The 15,239-nt window shown below is 36.0% G+C and overlaps 1 protein-coding gene across 1 annotated transcript; it reads left to right on the top strand.

The window, feature by feature from the left end:
• Positions 1-1,328: 1,328 nt before the first annotated feature.
• Positions 1,329-3,911, top strand: LOC103004630 (nucleosome assembly protein 1-like 2). Its single transcript, XM_007188453.2, has one exon. It carries the CDS (start codon positions 1,716-1,718, stop codon positions 3,105-3,107), a length of 1,392 nt encoding a protein of 463 aa, XP_007188515.2. The 5' UTR covers positions 1,329-1,715; the 3' UTR covers positions 3,108-3,911.
• Positions 3,912-15,239: the final 11,328 nt, after the last annotated feature.

Raw genomic sequence — 15,239 nt, 5'->3', positions numbered from 1 at the left:
ATACTGTATTTATTATCAGAAAACTACAAGGAATGTTGCTACTACAGAACCAGAAAAAGAAAACCGGAAATGCAGGACTCTTAACTATGGAACTACCCAGATTGATACATGAGCCTGAAAATTGAATTTTGTAAATAATGTAATGATAAACAGTACAGAGAGATTAAGTAAAAAGAAAAATTTGCCTACATACTGAAAGAATCTGTAAAGAAATACAACAATATGTAAACAGTGTTTATCTCTGTGATAGTAGTACGATAGAAATTAGTGTTCAAATCTGGAAAAGACAGTTAAATTTTTTTAATTGTTCAATTAATAAATAATCAGCATTGGAAATATGGACAAAGTAAACATCACCAATGATTCCTACCCAAAGGAAATTTTTAAATGACTTCATAGTATTCCATCCTATGAACACTCTAACATATATCTAACCATGTCTTTAATGCTGAGATTTAGATTATTTTCGATAACATTTGTCAAGCAAATGTTAAGATTTAAAATATATATATATATATTAATTTACATTTGAGCATTTCTTTTAAAAATTCCCAATGGCTTTAAACCCAGCATCAAGAAAGAGGAAGAGGCAAGTCAGTATTAGGACTGGGTTACTGACTATAAGCCAGACAACTGGTTTATAGTCTTGTGTGTTCACTTGCCATATAGTGGGATACAGCATTTTGGCTCTTCATCACAGGCCCTCTTTAACCCAACCTCCATCTAACCATCTAAACTCCTCCTTCCTGTCCCCACTCCCTACCCCAGGAAATGTTAAGGAGGATTTTCCAATCTCAAATTATTGCTCACTTATCATACAGCTTGTGGAAAGCACAGAAAACCAGAATATAGAATATTTAGATCACTGGCAGTTACACCACCCTGAGACCAGCATTTGCTAATTTTTTCCCCTTCTAATCTATTTTTATAAGTCGTCCCCCCACCCCACCACCTCTCTCCTTCCCAGAGCCCAGGGCTAAAATCAAAGGGACAGATTTAGGATGGGCGAATGCCTTGTCTGACATTTTAGTTACTACTTTCTCTTAACTCTTTTGAAATTATAAAAATATAATACCAGTTGAAAACTGAAAGGATAAACTAATAAAACCTGGTTTCTAGAAAACTTGGGTGGTGGTGTGGATCGAGTGGGAGGTGGATGAATCAGCCATATTAGAGAACCTGGAAAAGTGAGCAGAGTTAGAAACTTGATAAATCTATTAATTTATTGGCTCTTAGTTTGTCAATCACGTCAGCCCAGCAAATGAAGTTAGAATAGAGTCGTGGGGGAGGGAGGGTGTGACGCAACAAGCTATTTGCACCAAGAAAATCTAGCCGAGAGACAGCTGCGTAATCATATTGCGGCACCGTTTTTACTTGCAGCAGCTGCTGCTTGCGGAGGACATCAGCCGACTGCGGCTCTCTGCAGTCTCTGGCCCGCTCCTGCAGGACCGGTCACTGCGGCCATTGCTATTCTCTGCACCCCAGCCCGGCCACCGCTGCCTCTGTTCTGTTCTCACAGCCTCAGCACCGCCTTCATCCTGGCAGCAGCCTCGACCGTCGCTCCCAGCTCCCGTATCGCAGTCCGACCACTACCGCACGTTCCACCTCTGCCCCAGCCACCGCCGCTTCTGATATTCCGGTGAGTCTTTCCTTGCGGAGGTCAGGTCTCCTGATCTTGGCAGTAGCCACCTTAGGCGTGTGAGGTCCTTTGAAAAATGGCCGAGTCACCCGACCACAAGGAACTCTTAGAATCCAGTCAAGAAGAGGCTGGTGATAAGGTAATGATGGAGGGGCCCAGGGAACAGCCGGAGCGCGGTGAAGATGCCGCAGCTGGGCCTGGAGATGATGGGGAGCGCGGTGAAGAAGCCGCCGCGGGGCCTGGGGAAGAAGGGGAAAAAGGTGAAGAGGCTGCTGCTGGGTCCGGGGATGGCGGGGAAAAAGGTGAAGATGCTGATGAGGACTCAGACCCCGACCGTCCAAAAGGACTTATCGGTTATCTTTTAGATACAGACTTTGTTGAAAGTCTACCTGTGAAAGTTAAATACCGTGTGTTAGCCCTAAAAAAGCTTCAAACTAGAGTGGCCAATCTAGAATCCAAATTCCTAAGGGAATTTCATGGTATTGAAAGAAAGTTTGCTGAAATGTATCAACCTTTATTGGAAAAAAGACGTCAGATAATCAATGCAATCTATGAACCTACAAAAGAGGAATGTGAATATAAATCAGACTCTGAGGACTATGATGATGAGATGTATGATGAGGAAGAGATGTGTGGTATTGAGGAGGGTCTGCTACATGACTATATAGATGAGGATGACGGTTGTGAAGAAGATTATTATGATTATGCTATTGAAGAGGATGATGATGATGATGACGACGACAATGATGACGACGACACCGAGGCAGCTGGAGATGAGAATAAAGAAGAGGATCCTAAAGGAATTCCTGATTTTTGGCTGACTGTCTTAAAAAACGTTGACACACTCACTCCTTTGATTAAGAAATATGATGAGCCTATTCTGAAGCTCCTGACAGATATTAAAGTGAAGCTTTCAGATCCTGGTGAACCTCTCAGTTTCACGCTAGAATTTCACTTCAAACCAAATGAATATTTCAAAAATGAGCTGTTGACAAAGACCTATGTGCTGAAGTCGAGGCTAGCGTATTATGATCCCCATCCCTATAGGGGAACCGCGATTGAGTATTGCATAGGCTGTAAAATAGATTGGAATGAAGGAAAGAATGTCACTTTGAAAACAGTCAAGAAAAAGCAGAAACACCGGATCTGGGGAACAATTCGAACTGTGACTGAAGATTTCCCCAAGGATTCATTCTTCAATTTCTTTACTCCTCAAGGAATCAACTCAAAGGGAAAGGATGGAAATGATGATTTTCTACTTGGTCACAATTTACGTACTTACATAATCCCAAGATCAGTATTATTTTTCTCAGGTGATGCACTTGAATCTCAGCAGGAGGGGGTAGTTAGGGAAGTTAATGATGAAATTTATGACAAAATTATTTACGATAATTGGATGGCTGCAATTGAGGAAGTTAAAGCCTGTTGCAAAAATCTTGAAGCAATAGTAGAAGACATTGATCGCTAAAGCAGAGTGTACATGGCCCTGAAATTAATTGCCCTAGATCTAGTTACTCAAGTTATAAGAAGTTAATTACATTCTTGTGTTCTTAATTTTTCTTGTAGTGTCAGTTAAAATGTATGTCTCAGAAATATAAGAGAAGTTCAAATACTAATTCATTTGACTTTGCATTTTAGTAGTAGAATACCTTCAAGAAAGTATTTACTGTGGTAAATGATTTAAGACATATTAATATAATGTGTAGTTTAATCCTTCTGAAGTCCTTTTGTCATGTAGGTATTAATCTGTAGCTGTGAATATTATCAGAAATGCTAAATGATGTCAATATTTATTCCAAAAGAAAATCTTGGGGAACCAACCCAAGGTTCTTTTCCTGTTGTTTGTTTCTTGCATTTGTGTTTTCTTAGGACTTTAGCTAGTGGGTTTAATTTTATTGTGCCTGCTTCAATTTGCAATAAAAATGCAATAGAATTCAAAACTTGAATGCTTAAGAAAAAGCCTGTATATGGTTAAGAATTTCAGGCAAAACCACATTTATTGCTAATAACAGCTTGTTCATAGGCTCTTGTATTTTATGTGACCATGATAAATAATGAAACTTAGTCATATTGAGGTTATCAGTGAAGTGTTAATCACAGTATTCTCCAAAGATTGCCACATATTGCTCTGTGTAATTGTGTAAACTGTAATTACAGTGTATAATTTCTCTTTTCCTATAGTACTTAATCATTCATTGAAAGTGATCACTTTATTATTCTGAAAAGATTTTTCATGTTCCTTCACCACAAAATAAAATGAATAAAAATTTCAGTGTTTCATGTTATAAAAGTGATTTTTTTTATTATAAAAGTAATATGTTTATTGGAGTACTGAAAACCATATACCCATTCCCCAAAGATAAGCATTGCTTATGTTTTGATTTATTTTCTACTCTTCTTTTTCTGAGTGTTTATATATGCCTGCAAATTTACTAAAACTCTGCTTAGACGGGCAAAGAAAGTGTATCTTTTTATTGTTTATAACTGATCTAGTCTTAATCATGAGTCCACGTCCACCTCCCAGGGCTGCAGGGAAACAAAAATCTCAATTTTAATCAATCCAGTAAATTCATTGCCATTTAATAATTAAAACACTCCAAAAATAACAGGCTTATGTGTGTTAGTCTATATTTCAGATTTACCTACTCTTCCACAATGTCATCTGGATGTATAGGGGCTTATATTGCTTTATGACATTGGTTGGGGGTGCACTGACTGGGGACAATGAGATGAGGTTGGTCAGAGAGCTGACTTTGTCCCAGAGCTGATTTTGCCTTCCTCAAGTGTGGAAACCCAGAAATTTGGCTGCCCCCTTTGGCAAACTCTGTGAAGGTCACATCTATCCCTCTGGGATAGCAGCAAACTTCTTAATCTCTTCCATGCCATGTGAGAGCTGAGAGTGGCTAGGAAGTGCTAACTCTATCTCGTTATTGCTGCCTATCCACTCTTCCGTCCCAGGTGGTTGTGATGTGATCCCACAGAATTATAAAATGAAAGTGGAACAAAAGCTCCTCTGCTCATGACTTATTCTTCCACTATTGAACATACCTCTTCCTTCGGATTTCGGCTCAAAGAGGTAAGTTTATAACATTGCCTGCATTTCTTACCACTGTCTCATCTCTACAATCAACTGGGGAGGAAGGTATGGGCTTTTTTCTCTCCTTTTCCTGTCTGGACAGGACCCTCCTCTAATATCGTATCTTTCTCCCAGGGTTAGGGGTAGATGCTCACTTGCTTTTGTCTGGGGTTGCAATAGTTGACAGGATATTGGGAAACAGACAACTTACCATAATAGGGGAACCTAAATCAGGAAACATTTACAGTGTATACTTGATAAATGTAGACTTTTTCACACTTTTCACCACCATTAATCTTGACCTCTATTAAATTCCTGACTCCCTCTAAACCCCTCCCACACACAAAAATTGGGCGACTTTCAATAGTGGTTGCTGTTAGTATGCATTAAAAAGTTAGGAACATGGGTGTATCTTTCTTGCTATTTCAGGGAGGAATATCAGACATTTTGAAGTCCCTCCTGTCCCTTTCTCTTGCCTCCATGAAATAGAGCAGTAAAGCTGCTTCTGGGCTTTCTGTAAGGGCAGGCCAGTCCCCTTTGCTGTATCTGTTATGTCAGTGGCCTCCAGCCAAAGACCACCAGGGACATACCAGTAGTTGAACAAGTTGGGTTTATTCATCATTGCTGTGACAGAGAACCATCGTATGTTATCAGTAAGTGGGTGTTAGAAAACATACTTCAGGATTTGGGCTTTGGTTGCATGATTTGGTGTATGGTCTAAGGAAGTGGGGGTATTGGTAGCTCAATAAATCTTATCTATAGGGAGGAGAAAATAGAACAAAGATAAGGCAGTAGTTGATAAAGAGGTTTAGCTACTCATTTTAGCTAGAATGGCAGGGGTGTTTGTTTGGTATTTTGTGGATGTAAAAGTGACCTTGTTTTTGTCTGTGCTTAGACAAAATTAAGAGACCTTGCTTTGTCTCATTTTATTGTGGTCCCAGAGTAACCTTTTCCGAGGTTGGTATTCTATGAGTTGGTTTATCTACACTAGAATAACATGGCCTAGTTGTGAGTACCAGGCCAGCTTCCTGATGTCAGGGACTGCTTTTTATATTTCTTTCTCTTTCACCTCTTCTCAGGAATGCAATTTGATACTATAATCGCTCCCATAGCTTGTGGTGGGATGGAGGTTCATTTGGTTTGGGTTTAGACTAGTGTAGAGGTCCTTTAGGCCTTGAGGGTAGGCCATCAGCTTTTGCCCACATGCCAGAGAGACCTGTATTAGGGTTTAGGGCTCAAGTGTGACTAAAAATAGAATTTTACCTTAATTCTTTTTGTAACTGTTCTTAAAAAGTATGTCATTAATATGGTTCTAGAGGGATTGTTGAGCTCACTGTTAGGCATTGTTAGAATTTTGGTATTCTGAGGGAAAATACTGAAATACATAAATACAACAAAATTTCATTTTGGGGTACATAATAATTTATAGTGTAAATCATAGTATTTAATATTATATATCATATGGCAGAGTGGCTAGTCTTTGAAGCCAGGCTGCTTGGATTCAAATTAGTTGTGTGACCTTGTGCAAGTTACTTTATGTGTCTCAGTTTTCATACCTGTAAAAATATGGTAATAATTGTACAATTACCTCATAGATTATTATGAAGATTTAACTGGTTTATGTAAAGTTCTTGAAATATACATGGCACATAATAAGTGCTATATAGGTGTGTCTATCTTTATTATTTTTATTATCAAGTTTATATCTAAAACACTCAAAGCTGTCTGGTATACAGTAAGGGTGCAGTAAATTCTTATTAAATTATTAATAATTGTCCCCCTAATATGTTTCTAACTTATAAAAAGTAAAATCATATACTTTGCATTTTAATAACAGACTCTCCAAGACTTCTGCAAGTATTAAGAAGGGCTAAGTGGCAAGTTTACCAGCAATACTTACGTTAGTGGCAAGCCTGGTTAATGAAGAAGAAAATAAAGTGACTCTGACTCTGGTGTTCCTCACTGCTGAGTGCATTTATAAGCCTTGTAGCTGTGTACACCAGGCTCAACACTCATCACAGGCCATTTTGTTCACTGGCCAATAAATGCATCATTAAATTAAAATATTTGGAAAACAGAAATAAATACAGAAAATGAAAATCACATGAATTTATATATCATTCATAAGTATATAACAAATTTGATTTTTCAGTTACCACACAGCTATGTGCAGCATGTAGCTAACTATTTGAAAGCAGATAATCTTTTAAAAAGGAATATAAATTACAACTTTATATGGAACGCTTTAACATGTGTGAATGTGTCTTCACTTCCAGCCTCCTTCAAAGCTGCTTATGGCACCTGACCCCTGTGTGCCTCGGCCAGAATTGCCTTCCTTCTTACAGGCCACAGGTACTCTTACACATAGAATATGGTTTCATAAAGCACCGGAACCTGAACACTATTCATCCACTCCTTTTGACCAGCGTGCTTGCACAAAGGCCAAAGAGGAGACTTACACTAGGGGCCTCCATGATGATTCAACCCTATCTCTCCTCCCACCCTGCCATCCATGTATGCTCGTACATGCCCTAGGAAAGAAGTTTTATCCGGGCTGGTGTCCTTTATGACCCCTAGTTGTAATTCACTGCCTCTGTAAGATAGAGAATTCGTGTATTGATTTAAACCTCATACAAAAGGTTCTGCTTTCCAATGGAGTGTATCACTGGGCCATGAGAAAAAAGCTTTCCCAGTAGTCTTATTTGCTAAGATTGGTGCTGAAATAAAAATTTCACAAGGCAACTTCATGAAAATGGTAAAAAATGACTATTTTTATTAAATTTTCTATTTCACACTTAACATGCTCTCAGACTCTCTCTCTCTCTCTCTCTCTCTCTCTCTCTCACACACACACACACACACACACACACACACACACACTGGATGATCCAGAATGAGAGGAAGCTCATGGTCAGAGAGATTGACAGCAGGTGGAACCAATATGGAGTGCTTTATCATTTGTTACTTCTCCATCAGCTATCAATGTGAAAGGAGGTAATAAAAATTGATATTGTGTGCATGCTCACATCTGTGTGTAAATATACGTTTTAATGCAGAATATGCTAGTAACAAGTGGAAATGATACTTAGACAATAATCTTTGTTGTCCAAAATATCATGTAGTTTGTCAGGAATCCTATGGATAAGGAAAGAGCGAGTGGTTTGCGGTGAGTTTTCCTCACTATGATGAGGTATGTTTCTCTTTACAACTTAGAGGAATTGAAAAGGTGCTTTTACTTGCTGAGACCCATATTATGCAATTTCAGACATTTACATTTCTTGGTCAAGTATTAAACTTACATACTCTTACTGTATGGTGTTTGCAGAACACTCCAGCATTAAAGTCCTCAGTAGTGTTTGGGTAAGAGTGGTTATCTCAGTTTTTCAGATGAGAAATCTGAGGTCTGACCTCATCGCTTGCACTCTTTTCATTGCATCATGCTGCCTTCAGTGAAACTGAATGATGCTGCTAGTTTACTTATGTTAAAATGTCTCTACCCATATTAAAGCTGCTTGGTACTAGTACTAGAATAGATATTAACCTAAGTTCCTTTGTCAGGTTTGCTACTTGATTGACTTAGAGTATATGGTAACAGCTAGGCTGAAGCTTTTTAAGAAAACTTCCTAATGCAGCTTAACAATGTAAAAGTACTACAGGAATTAAATTTCATTTCCTCTTAAATATTCTATAATTTACACTTCAGTAATGTGACCTAGTTCTCACTTAGTCATAGATTTAATTTAAATTTATTGCTTTTTTGAACCCTCCTTTTTAAAAAATAATCTGGGTTCTTGTCCCTATTGTGAAACTTGTGTATTATGTGACCTGGGTCAAACTAATAAACTCCACTTGTCAGCAGTTTCCTTATCTGTACAATGGAGATAATTAGTAGTGTCTAGGTCATAAGACTGTTTTGATAACTCATTGCGATAAAGACTGTCAAGTACTTAGCACAATGCCTGGCACATAACAAGCCCTAAAACATTAGGTGATTATTATTATAATCATCATCATCACTTCTTAGGATTCTTAGGATCACATTATAATATAATCGGCTTTGTACATAATAGGGACTTAAATTATAGCTACTCTTTTATAGCTTTATATCCCTGAGGTAATCACAAACAGAAGAGGATTTGAGGTGATTAAATGCCACTTTTTCTTTTTTTCTATTTTTATTTGAAATAATTATAGACTCACAGGCAGGTGCAAAACTAGAACATAAAATCATGTGAACCCTGTAAGCTTATGCTTTTTGCCAGATTTTGGGGTTTTTCAGCTTTTATTTACTTGAATATTTTTTCAGCACCACACTCCTGCTCCTTTCTTTCTGGGACCCAGATGACGTGCATGTTAGATCTTTTATTATTGTCACAGGTGTTGTGGTTTTGCTCATTTTTTTCAGTCTATTTTCTTTTTGTTCAGATTGGGTCAATTCTATTTGTCTGTGTTCAAGTTCACTGATTCTTTCCTGCCATTTGCATTCTGCAGCCAGTGAGTTTTTAATTTTGGTTGTTTTATTTTTTCAATGTTATTATTTCTATTTGATTCATTGTTATAACTTCTATTTCTTTGCTGAGATTTTCTATTATTCATTTGTTTCAGTAGTGTTCATAACTGCTTCTTGAAGCATTTAATGATGGCTGCTTTATTAAAATCCTTATCAGATAATTCCAACATCTGAGTGATGTTGGTGTTGGCATCTGTTGATTGGTTTTGCTCATTCGGGTTGTGATCTTCTGGTTCTTTATATGTTGAGTGATTTTTGATTATATCTTGGACATTGTTAGTATTATAAGACACTGGGGCCTATTTAAATCTTATATTTTAGCAGGCTGTCACCCTGGTTAGGTTTAATGTGCAAGTGTTTTTGTTTTTGGTGACCTTGACAGTTTTGAGGAGAATCAGTCAGGTACTTTGTAGAATGCTCCTCAATTCAGATTTGTTTCATGTTTCTCTCATGCTTAGACTAGGTTTATGGATTTTGGAGAGGAAGACTAAAGAGGTGAAGTGCCTTTCTCATCACATCGTATTGATGAAAAGTGCCATCAAAATGATATAACTGATGATGTTAACCTTGATCACCTGATTAAGATAGTGTTTGCTAGGTTTCTCCACTGTGAAGTTACACTCCCTCTCCCCCTCCACTTTCCATAATGTTACTCTTTGGAAGCAAGTTAATAAACATAGTCTACACTTAAGTGTTGGGGATTTATGCTACATCAGGAGTATCTACATAAACTATTTAGAATTCTTCTTTGCAAGAGAATATCTCTTCTTCCATTTATGTATATATGTATGTATGTATGTTTTCATAGACATGTATTTTATGACTTGGGTTATAATCTAATAGTACATTATTTCCTTTGTTACACAGATTGTTCCAGCTTTGGCCATTCGTAGCTCTTTGAGTTGGTTCCTATGTCTCTAGGCATACCCGCATCTTTGTATGTGCCTGGCATTACAAGATGCTACAGACTAATTTTGTATATTCCTATTTCAGTCCTAGAATCAGCCATTTCTCCAAGGATACCTTATTCCTTTTTTTGGAGGATGGTGTCAGAAATCAAGATCTAAGCACTTGGTGGGTTCAGTGCTACTGGGATGTCTTTGCTTCTACACCTTTTCAGTAAACAGAGCTAGGAAATTTACGTATATATGCTAACCTTTGTATACACACATCTCTATAATTATTTCTATTACCATCCATCAGTATCTATATTAAACTAAACATGCTTTCATATTGATTTCTCTGACCCTAATCTGTTACCATATGGATCATTCTAGACCCATCTCCTTGCTTCTCTGTAACCTCTCACTCCAACAGTGAAAAATCTGATTCTCATCATCCACTATCTATTTACTTATTTGCTTAATCCCATTATAAATGTTTCAGAATTGTTAACCCATATCCCCAAGAGAAACAACTTAACCAATTACAGTATATTGCTTATGTACAGTCTCAGAAATAATATTTCAATAAAAACTATTCATGTAATTTGAGCAATCTGTGTGCAATCCAAAGTTATGTCATGGGTTTTCCAGAACTTGAGTGTATATTTGTAAAACTGGTACTTCTATCTTTTCCAAATCACAATCCATTTATATGTTTTACCTTTAGATAGTTTATTCATTCATTCAGACTTAGGATGTGTCTACTGTGTTCTTAGTGTGGTCTTATATATAAAGAGAAATTAAATTGTATTTCTGTCATTAGGAACTCGTAGATAAAGGAATTAAAGGGACTGACCTATGGAGGGCAAATCCCAAGAATCTCATAGGTACTGGGAAATCTAAAATGTGAAAAACGAAATACAGGGAGTAGAATCTGATAGTCATTGACAGTACTACTGTCATTGATTTTTTTTTTTTTTTTGGGGAATAAGATTATCCTTGGGGCATCTAAATTATAGGAGATTTTTAAAGAATTTGTAACCTATTTTTTGTATTAATAGACTATTTTTAGAACAGTTGAAGATATACATTAAAATTGAGTAGATAGTATAGGAAGTTCCCATATTACCCCCCTCTCACATACACAGTTTCCTCCTTTTTTTTTTATATTGGTAAAATATACATAATATAAAATTTATAATTTTAACCACTTTAAGTGTGCAGTTCAGTGATATTAAGTACATTCACATTATTGTGAGACAATCACAACCATTCATTCCAGAGCCTTTTATCTTCCCAAGCTGAAACTCTGTATTCATTATACAATAACTCCCCATTCCTCCAGCCCCCAGCCTCTGGAAGCTACCATTTTACTATCTGTATCCATGAATTTGATTACTCCAGGTAACTCGTATGAGTGGAATCATACAATATTTGTCCTTTTGTGTCTGAATTATTTCACTTAGCACAGTGTCTTCAAGAATCATCCATATTGTAGCATATATTAGAGTTTCCTTCTTTTTAAAGGCTGAATAATATTAGATTGTACATGTAAAATACATTTTGTTTATCTATTCAACCGTCGATAGACATTTGTTTTTCCCCCCCACCATTTGGCTATTGTGAGTAATGCTGCTATGAACATGGGTGTACAAATATGTTTGAGACCCTGCTTTTGGGTATATATCCAGAAGTGGAATTGCTGGATTATATGATAATTCAATGTTTAATTTTTTGAGGGACTGCCATACTGTTTTCCACTATGGCTGTGCCATTTTACAGGGGTTCAAATTGCTCCACATCTTTGCCAATACATACTATTTTCTGTAGTTTTCTTCAATAACAGACGTCATATTGGATGTAAAGTGGTATTTCATTGTGGTTTTGATGTGAATTTCCCCAATGATTAGTGATGTTAAGCATCTTTTCATGTGCTTCATGGCCTTTTGTATATCTTCTTTGGAGAAATGTCTATTCAAGTCCTTTATCCATTTTTGAATTGGCTTTTTTTGGTTGTTGTTGAATCATAAAAATTCTTTGTATATTCTATATATTAATGCCTTATCAGATATATTATTTGCAAACATTTTCTCCCATCCAAGGGTTGCCTTTTAGCTCTATTGGTAGTATCCTTGATGCAAAAAACTTTTTGATTTTGATGAAATCCAATTTATATTTCCTTTTGTTGCCTGTGCTTTTGGTGTCATATCCAAAAAATCATTACCAATGCCAATGTCATTGTGCTTTGCCCCTATGTTTTATTCTAAGAGTTTTATGGTTGCAGCTCTTACATTTAGGTATTTGATCCATTTTGTGTTAATTTTTGTATATGGTGGAAGGTAAGGGTCCAAATTCATTCTTTTGCATGTGGATATCCAATTTTTACAGCACCATTTGTTGAAGACTCTCCTTTCCCCCATTGAATTATTTTAACAACCTTGTCAAAAATCATTTGACCATATATGCGAGGATGTATTTCTGAAGAGTCTATTCTATTCCACTGGTCCATTCTATTCTTATAGTAGGTCTGTCTTTATGCCATTTTCACACTGTTTTGATTAGTGTAGCCTTGTAGTAGGTTTTGATAACAGGAAATATGAGTCATCCAACAGTGTTCTTCCTTTTCAAGATTGTTTGGGCTATTCAAGGTCCCTTGAGATTCCATATGAATTTTAGGATGGAGTTTTCTATTTTCACAAAGTTATAATTGGTATTTTGATAGGGATTGCATTAAATTTGTAGATTGCTTTGGGTAGTATTGACATCTTAACAATATTGATTCTTCCAGTCCATGAATATGGGATGTCCTTATGTTTATTTCTGTCTTTCAGCAATATTTCATAGTTTACAGTGTCCAAATCTCTCACCTCCTTGGTTAGGTTTATTCTTAAATATTTTATTCTTTTTGATGCTATTATAAATGGAATTATGGAATGCTTTCTTAACTTCCCTTTTGAATTGTTCATTGCTAGTGCATGAAAATGTAACTGTTTTGTGAATTGATTTTTGTATCCTGGAACTTTGCTGAATTTGATTATTAGTTCTAACAAAATTGTGGAATCTTTAGGGGTTTCTGCAAATGTGACCGTGTCATCTGTAAACAGAGGTGATTTTACTTCTTTCAAATTTGAATGCCATTTTGTTTTCATTTTCTTGCCTAATTGAACTGAATAAAACCTTCAATAATATGTTGAATTGAAGAGGTGAAAGTGAGCATCCTTATCTTGTTCCTGATGTTAAAAGAAAAGCTTTCAGTCTTCCAACACTATGATGTTTGCTGTGGGCTTTTCATTATACCCATAATATATATTCCAGTAATTGCTTTCTATTCCTAGTTTGTTGAGTGTTTTTTTTTTTTAACATGAAAGTGTATTGAATTTTCTCAAATGCTTTTTCTTCATAAATTGAGATGATCATGTGAGTTTTTTCCTCATTCTGTTAATGTAGTGTATAACACTGATTATTTTCATATGTTGAACCATCCTGGTGTGAAAAATTAATGAACAGAAACCTAAATTAAATAGATTTGGGAGACCAGAAGGGGTGTTCTCATGCCTTGTGACAATAACCGAGTTCAACAGGAAGAAGAAAGACTCCTTTTTTTTTCTGGCAAGGTGTCAGGCAATGAAAAGCCATGGACTCTTTGTTTACTATAGCCCTCCTAACCTTCTTTTTTCTCCTTATTAAAGCCTTCTCTTTTCCTTGCCGTGTGTGGACTTGCATATGGCTCACCATGGTTGCAGATGCTGAATTGCAATTCTCTGCTGATCCTGAATAAATCCATATTTCCTGGAGAAATATCTGGTAGTCTGTTTGTTTCAGGCCAACACTTGCATTTTGAGGAATAAATCCCACTGGGTCATGGTGTATAATCCTTTTAACATTGCTGAATTCACTTTGCTGGTACTTTGTTGAGGATTTTTGCATCAATATTTATAAGGGATAATGGTCTGTAGTTTTCTCTTCTTGTAGTGATTTTGTCTTTCTTTGGTATCAGAGTAAAGCTGTCCTGCTAAAGTGAGTTAGTAAGTGTTTCCTCCTCTTCAATTTTTTAGAAGAGTTTGAGAAGGATTGGTATTATTTCTTTAAATGTTTGGTAGAATTCACCAGTGAAGATATCCGGTCCTAGACTTTTCTTCATTGGGAAGATTTTGAGTACTGGTTCAATCTCCTTTCTGGTTATAGGTCTATTCAGATTTTCTAGTACTTCATGATTCAGTCTTGGTATGTTATATACCCCTAAGAGTTTGTCCCTTTCATCTGGGTTATCTAATTGGTTGATGTATCATTGTTCATAGAATTCTCTTATAATCTTGTTAATTCCTATAAAATTGGTAGTCAAAAGTCCTCTCTTTCATTTTTATTATAATTTTAGTAATGTGAGTATTGTCTCTTTTTTTTTCTTATTCAGCCTACCTGAAGTTTTGTCAATTTTATTGATTTTTTTTAAAGTCCAACTTTTGGTTTCATTGATTTTCTCTGTTTTTTTTCCTTCAATACTTTATCTCTGCACTAATCTTTATTTCCTTTTGCCAGTTTTAGTTTTAGTTAGTTCTTTTTCAAATTCCTTTAGATGTAATGTTAAGTCATTGATTTGAGATAGCTCTTCTTTTTGTAAAGTAAGCATTTAAAGCAATAAATTCCCTCTTAGCACTGCTTTAATCCATCCCATAAATTTTGGAATGTCTTTTCATTTTCATTTGTCTCAAGATATTTTCTAATTTCCCTTATGATTTCTTCTCTGACCCATTTTTTACAGAGTATATTGTTTAATATCCACATATTTGTGTATTTCCCTTTTCATTCTCCTATTGGTTTTATTTTTTGTTTCATTCCATTGTGATTGGAAAAGATAGTTTGTGTGATTTCTATCTTTTTAAATTTACTAAGACTTGTTTTGTGTCCTTACATAAGAACTATACTAGAGACTCTTCCATGTACACTTAAGAAAAAGTATGTTCTGCTTCTTGTTGGGTGAAGTGTTCTATATAAGCTTATTACATGCAATTGGTTTATAGTGTTGTTCAAGTCCTCTATTTCTTTATTAATCTTCTGTCTGGTGTTATTATTGAAGGTAGGGTTTTAAGACGATTCCTACTATTACTATAGAACTATCTATTTCTTCAATGA

The sequence above is a fragment of the Balaenoptera acutorostrata genome, chromosome X (assembly GCF_949987535.1).
Source record: "Balaenoptera acutorostrata chromosome X, mBalAcu1.1, whole genome shotgun sequence".
Lineage (NCBI taxonomy): Eukaryota > Metazoa > Chordata > Mammalia > Artiodactyla > Balaenopteridae > Balaenoptera > Balaenoptera acutorostrata.
Note: the sequence above shows the minus strand (reverse complement) of the source record. Positions and strands in the feature narration are given on the sequence as shown.